Genomic DNA, 21,584 nt, shown 5'->3' on the forward strand with positions numbered 1-21,584 from the left:
GTTTCGTAAAGATTGGATGAAAACTATTTGAATTAGAGAGCGGACAACATGCTCAATGTTTAAAATGCACTTAGTGACCCCGTGACCCCGTTTGCCAATCTAATAACCAGTTTTTTCCTTCGGAAAACCTGGTGAAAAATATATGTATATATATATATATGGCAGGTCAGATAATTATGTCCATTTGAAGCTTATTACTTCCCCTGGATTTGTTTTTTTCGACCCCGTGACCTAGTTTTTGACCTGGCATGACCTGTATTTGAACTTGACCTAGATATTGTCTAGATATAACAACTGACCAAGTTTCGTAAAGATCGGATGAAAACTATTTGAATTAGAGAGTGGCCACGAAAAGTGTGACAGACTGACGGACAGTGCGAAAACTATATACCCCCTTTTCTTCGAAAGGGGGCATAAAAAACAACACTTCGAGAATGTATTTCACATCATTCATTTTCATAGGCTGAGCTGATGCTACTTTATCGCATTAAGAAATGTTAAAGTATAAATACATGTTATGTTTTACTATTAACCCTTGACAGGAGGACATAAAATAGTGATAGAAGGGTTACCTTGGAGATGCAGTTATCACAGATGGACCCCTTGACCTTGTTGCACTGGCCCCTGTCGAAGCCCGGCTCATTGAAGTAGTTGAGGAGCTGGGTCCTGCGACAGTCTGCCACATTTTCGCAGAACTGGATCATGCGGAACAGGTTGTCGATGTGCACACGCTTTGAATCAAATGTCGCGTTTTGATCCACTGTCAAGAGGGAAAAGCGCTTTCATGTGTTATTCAAAGGAAAAAGTCTGTTGAAATTTAACATTTATACTGGTATTGGTGAATTAAACAAGAGCTGTCACCATAGGATGACTTATGCCCCCTATAAACGTTTGATAGAAGTTATGAGCTTTTTTCGAAACCTAAACACAGATTTCAAAACCTAAACGCAGACCCTAAGTAATCAGAAAGCCACATAAACTAGAGTGCCGACAACATGCTTAATCCTTGAAATGCACTAAGTGACCCCGTGACCTAGTTTTTGACCCGGCATGACCCATATTCAAACTTAACCTACATATTGTCTTGATACAACTTCTTACCAAGTTTAGTAAAGATCAGATGAAAACTACTTCATTTAGAGAGCGACGCCATGCTAAATCCTTGAAATGCACTAAGTGACCCAGTGACCTACTTTTCAACCCGGCATGACCCATATTTGAACTTAACCTAGATATTGTCTTGATACAACTTCTGACCAAGTTTTGTAAAGATCAGATGAAAACTACTTCAATTAGTATCGCGATCGTGTGGGATAATAAAGGTACAAAGCGTTGTGTGTTCAGGTTCTTCCTTTTACTTCAGATTCAAATATAAACAATGACGTATATAAACAACAACAAATATGGCGTGACGTCAGGGACGTAATACACATAAGCGCGGCGCGGCTAATAACGTTACGTTACATTCACAACATTCTGGGGGCCGCGAAGTGACAATTATTAACAATCAGAGGAGAAAATGTATCATTACTTATGAAATCCTGAATCATTCGTGACAATCGTAAGATTGCAGAAACACTAATTTGATCACGAGTATACACGTTAATTTGAAATTAATATCAAATGTCTATCACTCAGTTTATGAATAACAATTTCTTAACTGTTTCTCGTATTTCAATTACATGTACACTCAGCTGTCTATTTCAGTATTTCAATCACAATTGCGCGTTTAACTTTTAATACTTAAATGTTTCTATTCAATATCATTGACTGTCTCTAATGGTTAGAGTTTGCACCTTGTACGTTTTGGGAATAAATCGCCGCTCTGTTCCATTTCTGCTAAGTTCTTCTTGTACGACTTGGTAGTTGAATAGCTTCTTAAGGTGATTGGAAGCAGCAATATATGTCGTAGCATTGTCTAATACCATCACCGTGGGCAACGACTTTCGGCTGGCAAATCTCCGGAACGCTTGAAGGAACGAGTCGGTTGATATGTCAGGTGGGGGTGGGGTAGGCGGAGGTTCGTCTGACATGTAAGAGCAGGACTGAAAGCCAGGGCTAATTGTCGCGTCGTACACATTACCAACTGGCTGACTTCCGGACGACGTCTGTCTTTGAGCACGTGGATGCTGTGGGCTGTTGTCTGCACAACCGGGAGAAAATGGAGTAGGTTTTTTAAAATAACTTTGAGGGTGACCTGAATAAGGAAATTGACGATTAGAACCTACCGATGTTTGCCTTTGATACGGAGACTCAGTCCTTTTTCCGTTCGTATATTGCACATGCGACATTGGCTGACTGTAACTACCACCATCGTTATAATCTTCTCTTTGGTTGTAGCTGTTGTCATTTCGTATATCAATTTGAGTTGGTGAATTCAACTGTAACTGAATACCAGATGTCGACTTATAAGGGTACTTATTCTGTTGTGATTGTTGCCCAGACATTGGCGGAGTTTGTTCCAACTGACGCATGTCATATGCACTACTTTCTTGGCCGTTATTATATCCACTAGATACATTATTAAGTGCTTGGTACCCAGTTCCGATACGATAATCTGGAAGTGTAGAGTATTTATCACGTTTCTCCAGAGGGGTCGAAAACTGACCGGACCCGATGGGCGTGGGTGACATAGAGGCGCTTTTTCCGGGACCTTTCTTGATTGTGAGCTGCAGGATGTTTGTGGCCCCGCAGACCACCTCCTGGGCCTCGTTGTGGCTGATGTTCGTGGCGTTCACGTTTCCTATCTTCAATACAACATCGCCGGGAGCCGGGCTGTTAGAGTTCGCCGCCACACTTCCTGACGTCACAGTTCTGTCGGGAAAGAAAGAAGAAGCCTCTGGGTTCAAACCATTGTTGTTGCGCTGCTGATTACTTGAATTTCTCTGGTCATCTCGTGGTAGGTCGGTAGTATGCGGGGCTGCTCTCTTTTCCTGTTGATCTCGGAAAGCTCGTAAGCGACACAGCTGGATATCCAGTTCCGCTGAATACGTGTCTGTTTGAAAAATTTCTTCCTCCAATCCATCTATCTCCGTCTGTGATAGTATTTTCTCATTCAGTGTCTCTAGAATCTTGACTTTCGCTTCGATAGCTTTGAGAATAGCGTGAAAATCGGTCAATGAATCGTTCTCCTTAGATTGTTCGATTTTCTCCAAATATTTCTCAATGAAACGGCGGTGACCCTCTCTCTGTATCTGTATTCTCTGTAGATTCATTTTTTTGTAACGGCACCAATATCGCGATCGTGTGGGATAATAAAGGTACAAAGCGTTGTGTGTTCAGGTTCTTCCTTTTACTTCAGATTCAAATATAAACAATGACGTATATAAACAACAACAAATATGGCGTGACGTCAGGGACGTAATACACATAAGCGCGGCGCGGCTAATAACGTTACGTTACATTCACAACAATTAGAGAGCGGACACCATGCTAAATCCTTGAAATGCACTAAGTGACCCCATGACCTAGTTTTTTCCCCGGCATGACCCATATTCGAGCTTGACCTAGATATTGTGTGGATACAACTTCTGACCAAGTTTGGTAAAGATCGGATGAAAACTATTTGAATTAGAGAGCGGACACGAAAAGTGTGACCGACCCACCGACGGACAGTGTGAAAACTATATACCCCCTTTTCTTCGAATGGGGGCATAAAAACAAAGTAAAGGTGTAAGTTTTCAGTGTAACAGACATGCTGGAGTAAGATGTTTACTGAACAAGTCACAGAATGTCTTGTAATAAAAGATTTTACAAATATTGCTTGGACACATTTTTAGGATCCAATAAATAATATAAATTTGGTCCAACATGTTTTAAATTGAGTGTCCAAAATGTTTTTCAGGCTTTCAGAAAGCCTACATGTATATTGCCTCTTTAGAATAACTGCTTTTTTAACAGGCTTTAACAAAACACAAAGACCAAACAGAACTAAAGTGGCACATTTGGCCCTACACATATAACACCCATACTTGGTTCAGTTAAGGCTTTAAGAAAGTATATACACATTTTTATTTAGTAGAAGTAAAATATTATTTGTATTCGCTCTATTTATAAAATCTTAAGGAATAGCAGCTGCTTGTTTTTGTAATTTTTGGTCCTATTGGCCAATGGATTTGTCTGCCATACGGGTCTTAATGGAGCCGATGCTAAATGATCCTAATAAGCCTTAGTTACACTAATGTGGCAAAATTGTGGTGTACAAATCTACCACCCCTACTCTCAATGATCCTTCTGAGCCTCTTCACATCCTGGTAGGTGTAGAGTAGTATGCAGAAGGCTAGCAACCCATCTCGGCCAGCCCTCCCTGCCTCCTGGTAGTAGCCCTCCACGGACTTTGGCAGTGAGTAATGGATTACAAACCTCACATCAGGCTTGTCTATGCCCATACCAAATGCTATGGTGGCACAGATAACCTGAAAAGAACAACTATGAATCAAACTTTGGCTGTAAAAAATGGATCACAAACCGCACACCAGACTTGTCTATGTCCATACATTATGCTACGGTAGCACAGATCACCTGAAACAAAAACCATCTATGACATAGAATAATTGATCACAAACCTGTCATCTGGCTTGTCTTTGACCATGCCAAATGCTATCAGGGCTTTTTTTAAGCTTTTTGGGAAGATAGCCCATGGCTTTGAAATTGGGAATTTTATCGGCATTTTCAAGAAATTGGGAAAATAAATCAGGATTTAAAACTACATTAAAGAGTTCAACATCTTTATCACAAACACCATCATGATCAACAGTTTTCCACATAATAAGCTCACACAAAGTCTTCAGTCACATCAGGCACCATTTCATTAGTACTAGGAGGCACTTTATCTTCTTCTGAAGAGCTACTGCTTTCAACATGTTGAATATCAGTCAGCACTTTGCTTTCGGAAATCAACAAGGACGATGCAAGAGTCACTTGTTATTAAATTAATATCATTAACAATGGAACAAGTTTCAATCGAAGCTTGTACTTGTTGACAATGTTTGTTTATTTAATGATGCTTGCTTAAAAAAATCAACAATTTTCCTTTAGCCGCCAGGCTTAGGATTCTTTTTTCACGTAATATTTTGAATTGTGCAACATCTTTGTTTTCCAGTGAGCCGAATCACAAAACACTTGAATTTAATTGAAATATATAAAGCACCTGAAAACACGGAGAATATCTGGCACACGTTATGCCGACGTTATCCAAATCGATGTATAGTCTAAAACCCGTATCAAGACCGGATTGAACTACGCTTAGTTAAAAAGCAAAACAGCGGATATCATTAGCGTTTTTTGAGATTTTTTTTTAGCAAATTTGGGGAAAAAAGTATACTTTTTGCGATTGGAAAAATATAGCCGAAGTTCGGCTATAAAATCGGGCCAAAAAAAGCCCTGGCTATGGTACAGATAATCTGAAAATAACAACTATGACATAGAATAATTGATCATAAACGGAACACCTGGCTTGTCTTCGTCCATACTGAATGCTATGGTAGCACATATCACCTGAAAAAACATCAACTATGAATCCAAAAGTGGATCACAAACAGCACATAAGGCTTGTCTATACCCACGCAGAACACTATGGCAGCAAATTTCAACTGGAATGAAAAACTTTGAATCAAACTTGAGCAGTAAGTATTGGATCACAAACCTCACATCTGGCTTTTCCGTACAAAATGCTATGGTAGCACATATCACTTGAAAAGAATAACTAAGAATGAAACTTGAGCAGTGAGTAGTGGATCACAAACCTTACATCTGACTTGTCCATGCAATTTATAAATCCTACAGTGGCACAGATCAATAAATAAGAATATGCATATTTAATGATTTCATCTATATTTCTGTATGAACACAAGATACGAAAATGTAAAAACTGCAACATTAAAGTTACCTAAATTGTATTAATACAGCATAAAATTAGCTCCCAATGTCAGGACAATTAAAAACATTTACACGAGGAATCTTGAAATCATTTGAGCCTCGTTCTGGAAAAATTGGGCTTATTGCATGTACATATGGGTCTGAGGGATGCATTGGCTTATCTGGGACAACACTTTAGGCACATGCATTGAGGCCACTGGGACAACACTTTAGGCACATGCATAGAGGCCACTGGGACAACACTTTAGGCAGATGCATTGAGGCCACTGGGACAACACTTTAGGCACATGCATTGAGGCCACTGGGACAGAACTTTAGGCACATGCATTGAGGCCAATGGGACAACACTTTAGGCACATGCATTGAGACCACTGTGACAACACTTAAGGCACATGCATTAAGGCCACTGGGACAGCACTTTAGGCACATGCATTGAGGCCACTGGGACAACACTTTAGGCACATGCATTGAGGCCACTGGGACAACACTTTAGGCACATGCATTGAGGCCACTGGGACAACACTTTAGGCACATGCATTGAGGCCACTGGGACAGCACTTTAGGCACATGCATTGAGGCCACTGGGACAACACTTTAGGCACATGCATTGAGGCCACTGGGTCAGCACTTTAGGTACATGCATTGAGGCCACTGGGACAGCACTTTAGGCACATGCATTGAGGCCACTGGGACAACACTTTAGGCACATGCATTGAGGCCACTGGGTCAGCACTTTAGGCACATGCATTGAGGCCACTGGGACAGCACTGTAGGCACATGCATAGAGGCCACTGGGACAACACTTTAGGCACATGCATTGGGGCCACTGGGACAACACTCTAGGCACATGCATTGAGGCCACTGGGACAGCACTTTAGGCACTTGCATTGAGGCCACTGGGACAACACTCTAGGCACATGCATTGAGACCACTGGGACAACACTTTAGGCACATGCATTTATGCATTGAGGCCACTGGGACAGCACTTTAGGCACTTGCATTGAGGCCACTGGGACAACACTCTAGGCACACGCATTGAGGCCACTGGGACAACACATTAGGCTCATGCATTGAGGCCACTGGGACAGCACTTTAGGCACATGCATCTAGGCAACACTTTAGGCGCATTGCGGCCACTGGGACAACACTTTAGGCACAGGCATTGGGGCCACTGGGACAACACTCTAGGCAAATGCATTGAGGCAACTGGGACAGCATTTTAGGCACTTGCATTGAGGCCACTGGGACAACACTCTAGGCACATGCATTGAGACCACTGGGACAACACTTTAGGCACATGCATTTATGCATTGAGGCCACTGGGACAGCACTTTAGGCACTTGCATTGAGGCCACTGGGACAACACTCTAGGCACACGCATTGAGGCCACTGGGACAACACTTTAGGCACATGCATTGAGGCCACTTGGACAACACTTTAGGCACATGCATCGATGCCACTGGGACAACACTTTAGGCACATGCATTGAGGCCACTGGGTCAGCACTTTAGGCAAATGCATTGGGTCCACTGGGACAACACTTTAGGCACATGCATCGATGCCACTGGGACAACACTTTAGGCACACGCATTGAGGCCACTGGGTCAGCAATTTAGGCAAATGCATTGAGGCCACTGGGACAACACTTTAGGCACATGCATTGAGGCCACTGGGTCAGCACTTTAGGCAAATGCATTGGGTCCACTGGGACAACACTTTAGGCACATGCATCGATGCCACTGGGACAACACTTTAGGCACACGCATTGAGGCCACTGGGTCAGCAATTTAGGCAAATGCATTGAGGCCACTGGGACAGCACTTAAGGCACATGCATTGGGGCCACTGTGACAACACTTTAGGCACATGCAATGGGACAGCACTTTAGGCGCATTCATTGAGGCCACTGTGACAACACTTTAGGCACATGTATTGAGGCCACTGGGACAGCACTTTAGGCACATGCATTGGGGTCACTGGGACAACACTTTAGGCACATGCATTGAGGCCACTGGGACAACACTTTAGGCACATGCATTGAGGTCAATGGGACAGCACTTTAGGCACATGCATTGAGGCCACTGGGACAACACTTTAGGCACATGCATTGAGGCCACTGGGACAGCACTTTAGGCAAATGCATTTGGGCCACTGGGACAACACATTAGGCACATGCATTGGGGCCACTGGGACAACACTTTAAGCACATGCATTGAGGCCACTGGGTCAGCACTTTAGGTACATGCATTGAGGCCACTGGGACAGCACTTTAGGCACATGCATAGAGGCCACTGGGACAACACTTTAGGCACATGCATTGAGGCCACTGGGTCAGCACTTTAGGCACATGCATTGAGGCCACTGGGACAGCACTGTAGGCACATGCATAGAGGCCACTGGGACAACACTTTAGGCACATGCATTGGGGCCACTGGGACAACACTCTAGGCACATGTATTGAGGCCACTGGGACAGCACTTTAGGCACTTGCATTGAGGCCACTGGGACAACACTCTAGGCACATGCATTGAGACCACTGGGACAACACTTTAGGCACATGCATTTATGCATTGAGGCCACTGGGACAGCACTTTAGGCACTTGCATTGAGGCCACTGGGACAACACTCTAGGCACACGCATTGAGGCCACTGGGACAACACATTAGGCTCATGCATTGAGGCCACTGGGACAGCACTTTAGGCACATGCATCTAGGCAACACTTTAGGCGCATTGCGGCCACTGGGACAACACTTTAGGCACAGGCATTGGGGCCACTGGGACAACACTCTAGGCAAATGCATTGAGGCAACTGGGACAGCATTTTAGGCACTTGCATTGAGGCCACTGGGACAACACTCTAGGCACATGCATTGAGACCACTGGGACAACACTTTAGGCACATGCATTTATGCATTGAGGCCACTGGGACAGCACTTTAGGCACTTGCATTGAGGCCACTGGGACAACACTCTAGGCACACGCATTGAGGCCACTGGGACAACACTTTAGGCACATGCATTGAGGCCACTTGGACAACACTTTAGGCACATGCATCGATGCCACTGGGACAACACTTTAGGCACATGCATTGAGGCCACTGTGTCAGCACTTTAGGCAAATGCATTGGGTCCACTGGGACAACACTTTAGGCACATGCATCGATGCCACTGGGACAACACTTTAGGCACACACATTGAGGCCACTGGGTCAGCAATTTAGGCAAATGCATTGAGGCCACTGGGACAACACTTTAGGCACATGCATTGAGGCCACTGGGTCAGCACTTTAGGCAAATGCATTGGGTCCACTGGGACAACACTTTAGGCACATGCATCGATGCCACTGGGACAACACTTTAGGCACACGCATTGAGGCCACTGGGTCAGCAATTTAGGCAAATGCATTGAGGCCACTGGGACAGCACTTAAGGCACATGCATTGGGGCCACTGTGACAACACTTTAGGCACATGCAATGGGACAGCACTTTAGGCGCATTCATTGAGGCCACTGTGACAACACTTTAGGCACATGCATTGAGGCCACTGGGACAACACTTTAGGCACATGCATTGGGGTCACTGGGACAACACTTTAGGCACATGCATTGAGGCCACTGGGACAACACTTTAGGCACATGCATTGAGGTCAATGGGACAGCACTTTAGGCACATGCATTGAGGCCACTGGGACAACACTTTAGGCACATGCATTGAGGCCACTGGGACAGCACTTTAGGCAAATGCATTTGGGCCACTGGGACAACACATTAGGCACATGCATTGGGGCCACTGGGACAACACTTTAAGCACATGCATTGAGGCCACTGTGACACACTTTAGGCACATGCATTGAGGCCACTGGGACAACACTTTAGGCACTTGCATTGAGGCCACTGGGACAACACTCTAGGCACACTCATTGAGGCCACTGGGACAACACTTTAGGTACATGCATTGAGGCCACTGGGACAACACTTTAGGCACATGCATTGGGGCCACTGTGACAACACTTTAGGCACATGCAATGGGACAGCACTTAACACTTTCGGCACATGCATTGAGGCCACTGGGACAGCGCTTTAGGCACATGCATTTGGGCCACTGGGACAACACTTTAGGCACATGCATTGAGGCCACTGGGACAACACTTTAGGCACATGCATTGAGGTCAATGGAACAGCACTTCAGGCACATGCATTGAGGCCACTGGGACAGCACTTTAGGACCATGCATAGAGGCCACTGTGACAACACTTTAGGCACATGCATTGAGGCCACTTGGACAGCACTTTAGGTACATGCATTGAGGCCACTGGGACAGCACTGTAGGCACATGCATAGAGGCCACTGGGACAACACTTTAGGACCATGCATTGAGGCCACTGTGACAACACTTTAGGCACATGCATTGAGGCCACTTGGACAGCACTTTAGGTACATGCATTGAGGCCACTGGGACAACACTCTAGGCATCTGCATTGAGACCACTGGGACAACACTTTAGGCACATGCCTTGAGGCCACTGGGACAACACTCTAGGCACATGCATTGAGACCACTGGGACAACACTTTAGGCACAAGCATTGAGGCCACTGGGACAACACTTTAGGCACATGCATTGAGGCCACTGTGACAACACGTTAAGCACATGCATTGGGGTCACTGGGACAGCAGTTTAGGCACATGCATTGAGGCCACTGGGACAACACTTTAGGACCATGCATTGGGGCCACTGGGACAGCACTTTAGGACCATGCATTGAGGCCACTGGGACAACACTTTAGGACCATGCTTTGAGGCCACTGGGACAACACTTTAGGCACATGCATTGAGGCCACTGGGACAACACTTTAGGACCATGCATTGAGGCCACTGGGACAGCACTTTAGGCACATGCATTGAGGCCACTCGGACTACACTTTAGGCACATGCATTGGGGCCATTGGGACAGCACTTTAGGCACATGTATTGAAGCCACTGGGACAACACTTTAGGCACATGCATTGAGGCCACTGGGACAGCACTTTAGGAACATGCATTGAGGCCATTGGGACAACACTTAAGGCACATGCATTGAGGCCATTGGGACAACACTTTAGGCACATGCATTGGGGCCACTGGGTCAGCACTTTAGGCACATGCATTGAGGCCACTGGGTCAGCACTTTAGACACATGCATTGAGGTCACTGGGTCAGCACTTTAGGCACATGCATTGAGGCCACTGGGTCAGCACTTTAGGCACATGCATTGAGGCCACTGGGTCAGCACTTTAGGCACATGCATTGAGGCCACTGGGTCAGTACTATAGGCACATGCATTGAGGCCACTGGGTCAGCACTTTAGGCAGATGCATTGAGGCCACTGAGACAACACTTTAGGCACATGCATTGAGGCCACTGGGACAGCACTTTAGGCACTTGCATTGAGGCCACTGGGACAGCACTTTAGACACATGCATTGAGGCCACTGGGACAGCACTTTAGGCACATGCATTGAGGCCACTGGGTCAGCACTATAGGCACATGCATTGAGGCCACTGGGTCAGCACTTTAGGCACATGCATTGAGGCCACTCAGACAACACTTTAGGCACATGCATTGAGGCCACTGGGACAGCACTTTAGGCACTTGCATTGAGCCCACTGGGACAGCACTTTAGACACATACATTGAGGCCACTGGGACAGCACTTTAGGCACTTGCATTGAAGCCACTGGGACAGCACTTTAGACACTTGCATTGAGGCCAATGGGACAGCACTTTAGACACATACATTGAGGCCACTGGGACAGCACTTTAGACACATACATTGAGGCCACTGGGACAGCACTTTAGACACTTGCATTGAGGCCACTGGGACAGCACTTTAGGCACATGCATTGAGGCCACTGGGACAGCACTTTAGACACATACATTGAGGCCACTGGGACAGCACTTTAGGCACTTGCATTGATGCCACTGGGACAGCACTTTAGACACTTGCATTGAGGCCACTGGGACAGCACTTTAGACACATACATTGAGGCCACTGGGACAACACTCTAGGCACACGCATTGAGGCCACTGGGACAGCACTTTAGACACATACATTGAGGCCACTGGGACAGCACTTTAGGCACTTGCATTGAGGCCACTGGGACAGCACTTTAGACACATACATTGAGGCCACTGGGACAGCACTTTAGGCACTTGCATTGAGGCCACTTGGACAGCACTTTAGACACATACCTTGAGGCCACTGGGACAACACTCTAGGCACACGCATTGAGGCCACTGGGACAGCACTTTAGACACATACATTGAGGCCACTGGGACAACACTCTAGGCACATGCATTGAGGCCACTGGGACAGCACTTTAGACACATACATTGAGGCCACTGGGACAGCACTTTAGGCACTTGCATTAAGCCCAGATTTCCCAGGAAGCGGCTCATAAGAACATCTAAACAAAGCATTCCCCCTAGTGTGTGAGTGTGTACCTTGCACCTGTTTCCCTGGATCCACTTTTCCTGGATCATTACCCTCTCTGCGTCCGTCAGTCCGGCGTGGTAGGACACAGACAGGATGCCAGCCTTGGTCAGCGCCAGAGACACGTCATCACACTCCTTCCTGCAGAACACACACATATATGGTGGAATCACTTAAGTTTGCAGGTCATTACATTTGGCTTTTCTGGGATTTTTGCTGTAAAAAAAAAATGGAGAAAACTTAATCCCAAAAGTCAATGGCATAAAATGTAAAATATCCTGGGTCATACTTTAGCACAGAAACTGGGGCTAAAATGGTGACTTTAAATGCATTTTATCACCTGTGTTTGAGATAACCATGTGAGAAAATCAGTTCCATTCAGACTTAAACATAAGAGTATTTAAGCCATATTTAGGCAATTAACTAATATCCAATTGTTGATTTCAGAGTCAATGTTTAGCATTAAGTTATGTGGTAGGCATATCCATGTTTGGTATATACATGTATATGTTAATTATTATTTTTTTAAAGAAAAACTGTTCATAATGCACCATTGCATCTAAGTAAAGGTAACTGTCATTACATAGACTATACATATTTTACGTTAAACTACCTATCAATTTTATTTTTATCTAGTTTGCATATACTAGTAACTCGTTAAGTTTCCAAAAAATAATGGAAAGAGGCTCAAACATTTTAAAATATGATCAGCTTTATGCAAAATAGTGGGCAGATAAGCTACAGATCAGCCTGAGCAATCGCACCGTCATGCTGGGAGCTATCCTGTTTGCTGATTAGACCATGATAGTTGACAGGGTAGCTTCTGACCAGACTGCATAATATCTATGCTGGCCGCATAAGGCATAAGACTCAGTTTCTCAAAATAGGTTTTCTTTCATGAATACCTTCATTGCTATTTAAGTGAAAATCACTTGCTGAGACAGGCAGTATCTATTAAAGTGAACATCACTTACCGAGACAGGCAGTATACAATGCCACATTTGCCAGGGAAATCATCCTTGATCATTTTGATGATATCATTGGTGGCAGTAGATGGCTTTTTTGGTCGACACTCAAACTTCAAGTTGGGACGATTGAAACTAGAGGTAAACCTTAAGAAGAATGCATGTATAATTTGTACTTTTTTGCCATTCAATATTGATATACCTCTTCCATAATTTTCAATTAGTGAGAACTAAATCTGTCACTGTTGAGCCTGACATACCCTCCTACCCCTTGCCAAGTCAGAGGACATTGACAGTTCAGCTTTAAAACCGGTTTCCCAAAAATGCAAGCTTCTAACCTATGCAGTTTTATCTTGATACCTCATATAATAGCCAAGATATGCCCATGACAAAGATTAAGAATGAACATTCATTCGCTGGGCATTAAGTATGAAATTATGAAAGCACCATGTATGGTTCTTACTCACTGCGCTTCCTCTTATTGAGACCTACCTATATATTATGTTGGAAGTTGATACCTCTTATAATAGTAAAGATATGCTCAATACCAAATTCAAGTTTAAAACTATAAGCTATGGATCTTGCAAAATTCACATCCCATGCATAAGATATACACTCTTAATAAGTGTTGGCTCTTGTGAAAGGTTTAAGTTGAAAACTCTTTTAGTTTTGAGATCTGCTCGAGTAAAAATTTAAGTGGAAAAATTCACAAAGGGCAATAACTCTACAAATATGGTAGCAAGAGTACCGTAATTACTGTGTTAGGACACTCTAAGTTTTCCGACACCCTCTATTTTAGCAAAAATAATCATTTTTCATGACTTAATTTTTTTGGTTTTCAGGTTTTCGTCCAAAATTAATGTCTCTAAATTTTCGGACAGTATATTATACAGCACTATTCTACAGACTTCGACCCTGTTTTTGCTTAGCGTGTGACACTTCAAGCATGGATTTTCACAACCGGATGAAAGTCATAAAACCTTGCAGATGCATGCCTGAGGGCAATGGACCATTACATTTGCGCAATTGGGTAAATAACCAAGTATACTGGTAAAAAACAATGGATTCACCCAACAGCATTTGAAACAGTTTAGTCCTATTAAGTAAGCAGATTGTATTATGTTTTCACTTTTTGGTTATATCATTTAAGGCAAGAGTTAGCAAATCTGTGAAATTGTATTTATTTCAAAGCAGAAAAATAAGAGAAAATCACAATACCCTTATAGTGCATTGATTTCAATATAATTATAATTTTCTGACTCAAAAATGATTGCAGGAATATGTGCAATGTTTCTCAGCCACACACACAAAGTAAGAAATATGTTACCACTTGGGGTCTTTCATATGAAGCTGATGACAGATGTCCTTCCTGACTCTCATGGTGGCTGTTGCAGTGAGGGCCATTAACGGCACCCCAGGGAACTTGGTCTTCAACACACCTAGCTTCTTGTAGTCTGGTCGGAAATCATGTCCCCACTGCAAAACAGGGCAATAGCAGTCAGGGGTGCGATTGAGGTCTGATAGGGGCAAAATTCTATCGACTGATTTTGACTTTGCAAATCATGTGCATAACGCAATGATAAACCTTAAAACAGATATTTAAATAAACACCTTCTTAAACTTGATAACAAGATTTATTTATGGAAACCGATTTAATATCACAATTAACATAAGCAAATTCAACAGTATCTCCTGCGATCAAAAACAATATGTGCTCTGATCCCTGTGAATGACTGGGATCTTTCATTTTAGATCAATGTTTTTCCCTTCAAAATAACACTGTTCAACAGTGTTCACCTAACGACACTTTACCACGGGATTCGTAGTTCAAGATTTTTTTCACATGGAATACACTTTGTGTAAGCAGGACATTCAATCATCCTTACCCATTCAGAAAGTTGTTTTGCTTTCTGAATTATATCCATTGTGGCTTCTATCCATTCCCATATATTTTCATGAATTTGTAAATGTCCAAGATTTTATGATATTTGTGAGTTCTTTCAAATATCTTCATTTTCGCGTTACAAAGGTTTATTTTAAGATCGGGAAACGAAAGCCAACGAGATTTCACTTTTCAAAAATGCGTGTAATATGCGGTAAGGTTAAGCAGAATCAGGATTATTCGGACGGCTTGTGAAATATGCCCGCAGAATCGGTTGTACTCCCCCCTTTTTTGCGCAAATCTAAAAATATAACCTCTGAGCAAAGCCATCTGCAGAACAATTACACCCCTGAGAGTACAAAATTGATCCTTGTTCTGAGAAAACTGGGCGTAATGCATCTGTATACAGTGTATACCCAGTTCAGGCTATGCCATCCACACAGGCTAATCAGGGACAACATATTATGTCTTGATTTTTTCGCTTAAAGTGGGTCTCTTGTAAACAAACATCCAGTGTATGCGGAAAGTGTTGTCCCTGATTAATTTGTGCATACTGCACAGGCTAATCTAGGACGACACTTAACCCACATATGCATTAAGCCCAGTTTTCCCAGAACAAGGCTCTTTTAGTGAGTGTTCCATCACTTGAAATCACTCTATGTATGGTTTATAGTGTTTCAAAACAAATCATATATTATCCTGTATATAAAACCATGCAAAAACATTATTTATTCAATTGTATAATCAAACAAATCTTATCAATATTGAAATAAATAAAAAAATAAACAACTGTGTCAGCTTTAGAACAATAATGTTAAGTTGTCAATTATTACAACAGATGATTTTCACCAATTCATACATCTGTTTCTTTACAACTGACTCGAAATACGCTCATGTGGAACATATTGTAAACAATGTAATTCCATGACTATGAGTAGCACGTACCGAGCTGACACAGTGGGCCTCGTCTATGACGAATCTGTCAAGCACTCCACGCCTGTACAGGTTGTCTAGAACACTCAATAGCTTCTCACTGGCAGATAGCTGCAACATTGACATTAACAAAAATTACATATGTGTATCTTACCTTGAACACAATTATAGGTGTTAAATAACTGCAAAATACCTGTTTCACCAAACAGAAGCTGTGAACATAACACTGCAATGTAAAAAAAAAACAGTTTTCCTTTTAATTACCAAATGTTAAAAACCAAATAACTTGTGCATTATTATTGTTAACAGTTCTACATATAACAACTCCGAGCTAATGTTTCTCAGCAAATGGACAATTATTTAACAATAGTGAAACACTAGTTAACACATCACCACACATAAACATCATGATAGTGTTAAAGGCCTGATGAAAATGTAGACATCATGATTGACAGTCCCAATAAATACAATATCTTTTTAAGAAAAATAACAAATGTATAAACAGTATTTTTTTTAAGTAGTCATTTGTGTAGCAAACAATCCAACCCACAAAGGTAAAGGCACTTTCAAGCTTTACTCAACTCACTTCTCTTATAAGGCATCTAAAAACAGTTAAATTAAATGGTTTGATATGAAGCCAAGCTGTCACCTTCTCTGGTGTGACATACAGCAGTCTGATCTCTGGGGTCCTCATGGCAAGCTTCCTGTACAGCATGTCTGCCTCTGCCAGTGTCACATCACTAGACAGGTGGCCGGCTGGCACCTGAACATGACATGAGGCATCTAATGGGGAATTCAGCCTTAATGCAGGTGCGTAATGTGTCAACCAGCATTAAATTCAACTGGAACCGAGCTCTCGGAAAACGGGGTTTAATACATACTGTGAAACCATTATTAATCGTCAGGCATTAATTTTCATAAAATTCGTCAGTCGACCGATCAGCGAATTTAAGATCCTAACGAACAATCATGTTCTATGTTTGAACAAAAACAAACACTAAGTTGAACAATATTTTAAAACTTTACCGTAGACATGAGGCATTAAATTCCAACATAATCCATGCACACATTCACTGCTGTTTCGTAATCAAGATTAATCCGGTTTTGACACAAAGGGATGTAGATTACACAAGGTACTTAACTGACACGTTACACTTCTTTAAAACGCGTGTGCAGTACAGCTGTATCGAATGCGTTGACTTCGTTTATGTAGAATGGTAATGAATTAGCGCTAATTGTTAATAATTTTATTACCCATTAGGTGCATTGTGTGTTTCAGGGGTGTTGCATATTAGCCATCACGCAGTGAATGCCGATGAAAGACAATAAACCAAATGAAAAGATGACAATGTGTTATCAACATGCGTAGTTATCACAAATTAATAAATAATATTTTAATTGCTGTTTGTTGTTTGATTGTTTGCGTTTAACCACACTTATTACTATTTTATATGTATCAATTTATTTATTTCTAAATTATTTACATTATTGATTTATATACCGGTAGTTTACTTTTGGCAATTATAATAATAGAATAAGACTAATTGGCAATTGGCTTCGTTGTTACAAACACTCGTTAACGGTTATTCGAACCCACTTGTCCGCTGATCATAACAATGAACGTGTGAATGGCATACATTAAGAGGGTCCTTTACTGTCCCTTCATAACAAAAGACTACTTAATTGCCATGTGACAAACAGGCCCCACCTCCTGCAGTGATTCTCAAGTGTGTTCCCGCATTCGTACCACGATTTATCGCAACTGCGATTGACCGCGAATATGTATTACACACAAATCGGATATTGACTGACGCATTTTTTTTAAATTCAAAATAAGAAATCGGCGAATTTAAGAGCTGACGAAATCGTCATTTTTATAAAAATGACGAAATTTTGTGCTGTCGAAAATAAATGGTTTCACAGTATGCAAAAAGGTCTAATCCCAGATAAGCCTGTGCAGTCCACACAGGCTGATAAGAAAAGACACTATTCACTTTAATGAAATAATTTTGATAAAAGGACTACTCTTCAAAACATAAATCCAGTATTGGAGGAAAGTGTTGTCCCTGGTTAGCCTTAAAACATTGGTCAACTTTGACCCCAGAAGGCGATTACAAAAAACTTCCAAAGAATTGCACTTTAAGGCAAGGAGACTTTTAAAGGTTTGCCCTATATAAGTAAACTCCAAAGATGAGGCCAGCTTCGACCTAGGGGCATAGTTAAAACCAGCTGTTTAGAGGACATCATGATGATACAAATGTACTGAAATAAAATATTATACACAATATTTAGAAGGTTGATATTCAAGAAGTTCTTTAAATGTGCATCACCAATTTTATTTTATTTTAAACACATATTTTTAATGAAAAAGTGCATGGGAACACTGCTACAAGCTGGAAGAGGGAAAGCAACTTGCCCCAAGGCCGCTTTTCATTTTGAGCCCAGGGGGTGATTAAAACAAACTTTGTAGCAGTCAACAATATTATGTTACATACAAAATATTTAACTTCTGGGAAACATGGTTTCAGAGATTTTTTTGTAAGTTTTTTTGGTTAAAACTATTGTAAGGGCCCCTTGACCTAACTCATCAACCAAACCAAAAACATTTGCACAATATTCATATAAGGCCCACCCTAGGAACATAACTGTTTTGAATTTTGCCCAGTGGTTAAGGAAGTGTCGTTTGAAGAAAGTTTTTTAGACCTAGGCACTACACTTCACACATGCACGGACGGACCTCAGACAATGATCACTGTATACCAATAGATCACAATAAGCATGTTATGCTACAGTTAGCTAAACAAGAGCTGTGTTTGTGAAACACAATGCGCCCTACTGCGCTTTGAAGCAGCAAAGCAGCTGTCCAAGGCTCATAACTTTGCACACACAAAAACTGGTGTGGATTGTAGATCTCATTCAGATGCATGCAAATGAGATTATGTGGAGTCTGGGAACCTAGTTCAAAGACTATTCATTTTATGAGCAAGGTTATATTTTGAATGTAAAGGTCACAGTGACCTTGACCTTTGACATAGTGACCTCAAACCATGTTTGCATGTAGATCTCAATGAGATGAATGCACATGTAAAGTTGAAAGAACATAGACCCAAGAGTTTTCATTTTATGAGCAAGGTTAAAGTTTTGGGACAGACACACACATACAATGACAGACAGGCAGGCCAAAAACAATATACCCCCTGATCGTTTGATCTGGGGGCATACAAATAAAGTGAACATTATTTTGTCAATAATAAGGTTTTAAAATTGTGTTGTTCTTCTGGAAATACACTTTTAAGATATTTATTTTTGTTGTCAAGAATGCATGTTGATTCTGCACATCAGAACACATTAAACAAGAAACCGTCGGAGAAGGGTGATGCTCCCCAAAGTTTTTTTTGTCACAATATTGCACTACATATTCAAATAAAAGGAAACGCCTTGAGGGGCAAAACTTTTGACAAAATAATAATAATAATAATGGATGGTTAAGCAACTTAAACATTTCAAAGGGTCATAACTCTCTAAATAAATCATCTAACCAGAACCCACAAATAACATGCGCATCTCCTCAAGGTAGTTAAGCTTCCCATAAAGCTTCATTGAATTCCAGTCAGTAGTTGGGGAGGAATGGGGACAAGAATTGCACTATATGTACAGTTTATAGAAAATTTAAAAGAGCCATAACTCTGTAAAAATTCATCCGACTATAACCAGCTGATAATATGCACATCTCCTGTTGGTAGTGAAGCTTCCCATAAAGTTTCATTGAATTCCCGTAATACGCTGCTGAGAAATAGCTCGGACAAGACTTGCACTATATGTTCAATGGAAAATTTCAAAGGGCCATAACTCTGTGAAAAATCATCGGACAATAACCGGCTGATAATATGCACATCTCCTCTTGGTAGTGAAGCTTCCCATGAAGTTTCATTGATTTCCAGTCATTAGTTGCTGAGAAATAGCCCGGACAAGAATTGCACTATATGTACAGTTAATGGAAAATTTCAAAGGGCCATAACTCTGTGAAAAATCATCCGACCAGAACTGGCTGCTAATATGCACATCTCCTTTTGGTAGTGGAGCTTCCCAAAAAGTTTCATTGAATTCCGGTCATTAGTTGCTGAGCAATAGCCCGGACAAGAATTGCACTATATGTACAGTTAATGGAAAATTTCAAAGGGCCATAACTCTATGAAAAATCATCCGACCAGAATCGGCTGATAATATGCAAATCTTCTCTTGGCAGTGAAGCTTCCCATAAAGTTTAATTAAATTCCGGTCATTAATTGCTGAGAAAAAGCCCGGACAAAAATTGTGCACGGACGGACACACGCACGGACAGACGAAGCGGCGACTATATGCTCCCCCCAACAAATTTTGGGGGGAGCATAATAAACCAAACAAGATCCTATAAATCACATAATTGAACATAGACCTACATTCAAAGAGTGAAGTTTTTGGACCTGGTCCTGTATCAGCGCTCGGAGAGGGGAGACAACTATTGTCACACCCCCAGATACAAGGGCAGGCAACTGGTAACACAGACTTTTACCTCCACCTGAAGTAACAATTATAGAATGAAAACATTTGTTTCAATAGTTTCAATGGGTCTTCTGCCAAATGCAGGCAGCATAGCTCCAGACCAGCCTGCTCAATCATGCAGTCTGGTCAGAATATATCCCGTTAGCTATACAGTCACGCTATGTCTTGTGGTCTCATGAGATGACAGAGAAGCTGCTGACCGGACTGTGAATACGCCCAGGCTGTGCTGGAAATAGGGTTGCCACATATCCACATATTACATTATACCCATTATTCTTGTGACGCAAGTCAAATAATAATTGTGAAGATGATTCAGCTCACCCATTCAGATCTAGAATGTGTTACTTTAAGTACACAACACACAATTAAATATTGTGTTCAGTAACTCGTTAGTAAAGCAACAATAAGATGCCTAAGTGTGATCAAAACCACAGGTGCTTTAAACCAACATGTACCAATAACATTTACAAAATTTAAAATTGAGGACTTCTGTATGCATGTTTACCTGTATAATTCTACTTACCTGAAAATAAGTTAGAGGTTCAATGAATATCAAACAATGTAACATGTTAAAACAAATTTTTTAAATAAAATTCATTTTAATTATTAAATACTTACCTGTTATCGTATGCTTATACTTTCCAAGGGGAAATAACTCATCCGGAATTTTAACTGGGAATCCGCCACCTCAATACCGTAATACAGGCCAGGTTAAACATAGTGCAATGCAACCTAGCCAAAAATCGGTAACCAACCCTCAATATTCGTTCAATATATATACAAAAATATTAATCGAATAGCGGGGTGGGAGGTGGGACTTACCGATAACAGGTAAGTATTTAATAATTAAAATGAATTTTATTTAAAAAATTTGTTTTAATGTCATAAATACTGACCTCTTATCGTATGCTGATTTTG

General features: G+C 41.8%; 1 protein-coding gene across 2 annotated transcripts in view; it reads right to left on the reverse strand.

The window, feature by feature from the left end:
• Positions 1–21,584, reverse strand: part of LOC127850916 (recQ-like DNA helicase BLM) — a 199,034-nt gene that overhangs the window by 161,661 nt on the left and 15,789 nt on the right. For both annotated transcript variants that reach the window (XM_052384315.1, XM_052384314.1), the window contains exons 11-18: positions 20,564–20,682; positions 16,774–16,887; positions 16,137–16,235; positions 14,637–14,785; positions 13,319–13,456; positions 12,356–12,485; positions 4,220–4,415; positions 573–760 (exon numbers count right to left, since the gene is read on the reverse strand). In XM_052384315.1, coding sequence (XP_052240275.1) covers positions 573–760; positions 4,220–4,415; positions 12,356–12,485; positions 13,319–13,456; positions 14,637–14,785; positions 16,137–16,235; positions 16,774–16,887; positions 20,564–20,682 — 1,133 coding nt within the window. The remainder of the gene's footprint in view (positions 1–572; positions 761–4,219; positions 4,416–12,355; positions 12,486–13,318; positions 13,457–14,636; positions 14,786–16,136; positions 16,236–16,773; positions 16,888–20,563; positions 20,683–21,584) is intronic.

Source organism: Dreissena polymorpha, chromosome 11 (genome assembly GCF_020536995.1).
Source record: "Dreissena polymorpha isolate Duluth1 chromosome 11, UMN_Dpol_1.0, whole genome shotgun sequence".
Taxonomy (NCBI): Eukaryota; Metazoa; Mollusca; class Bivalvia; order Myida; family Dreissenidae; genus Dreissena; species Dreissena polymorpha.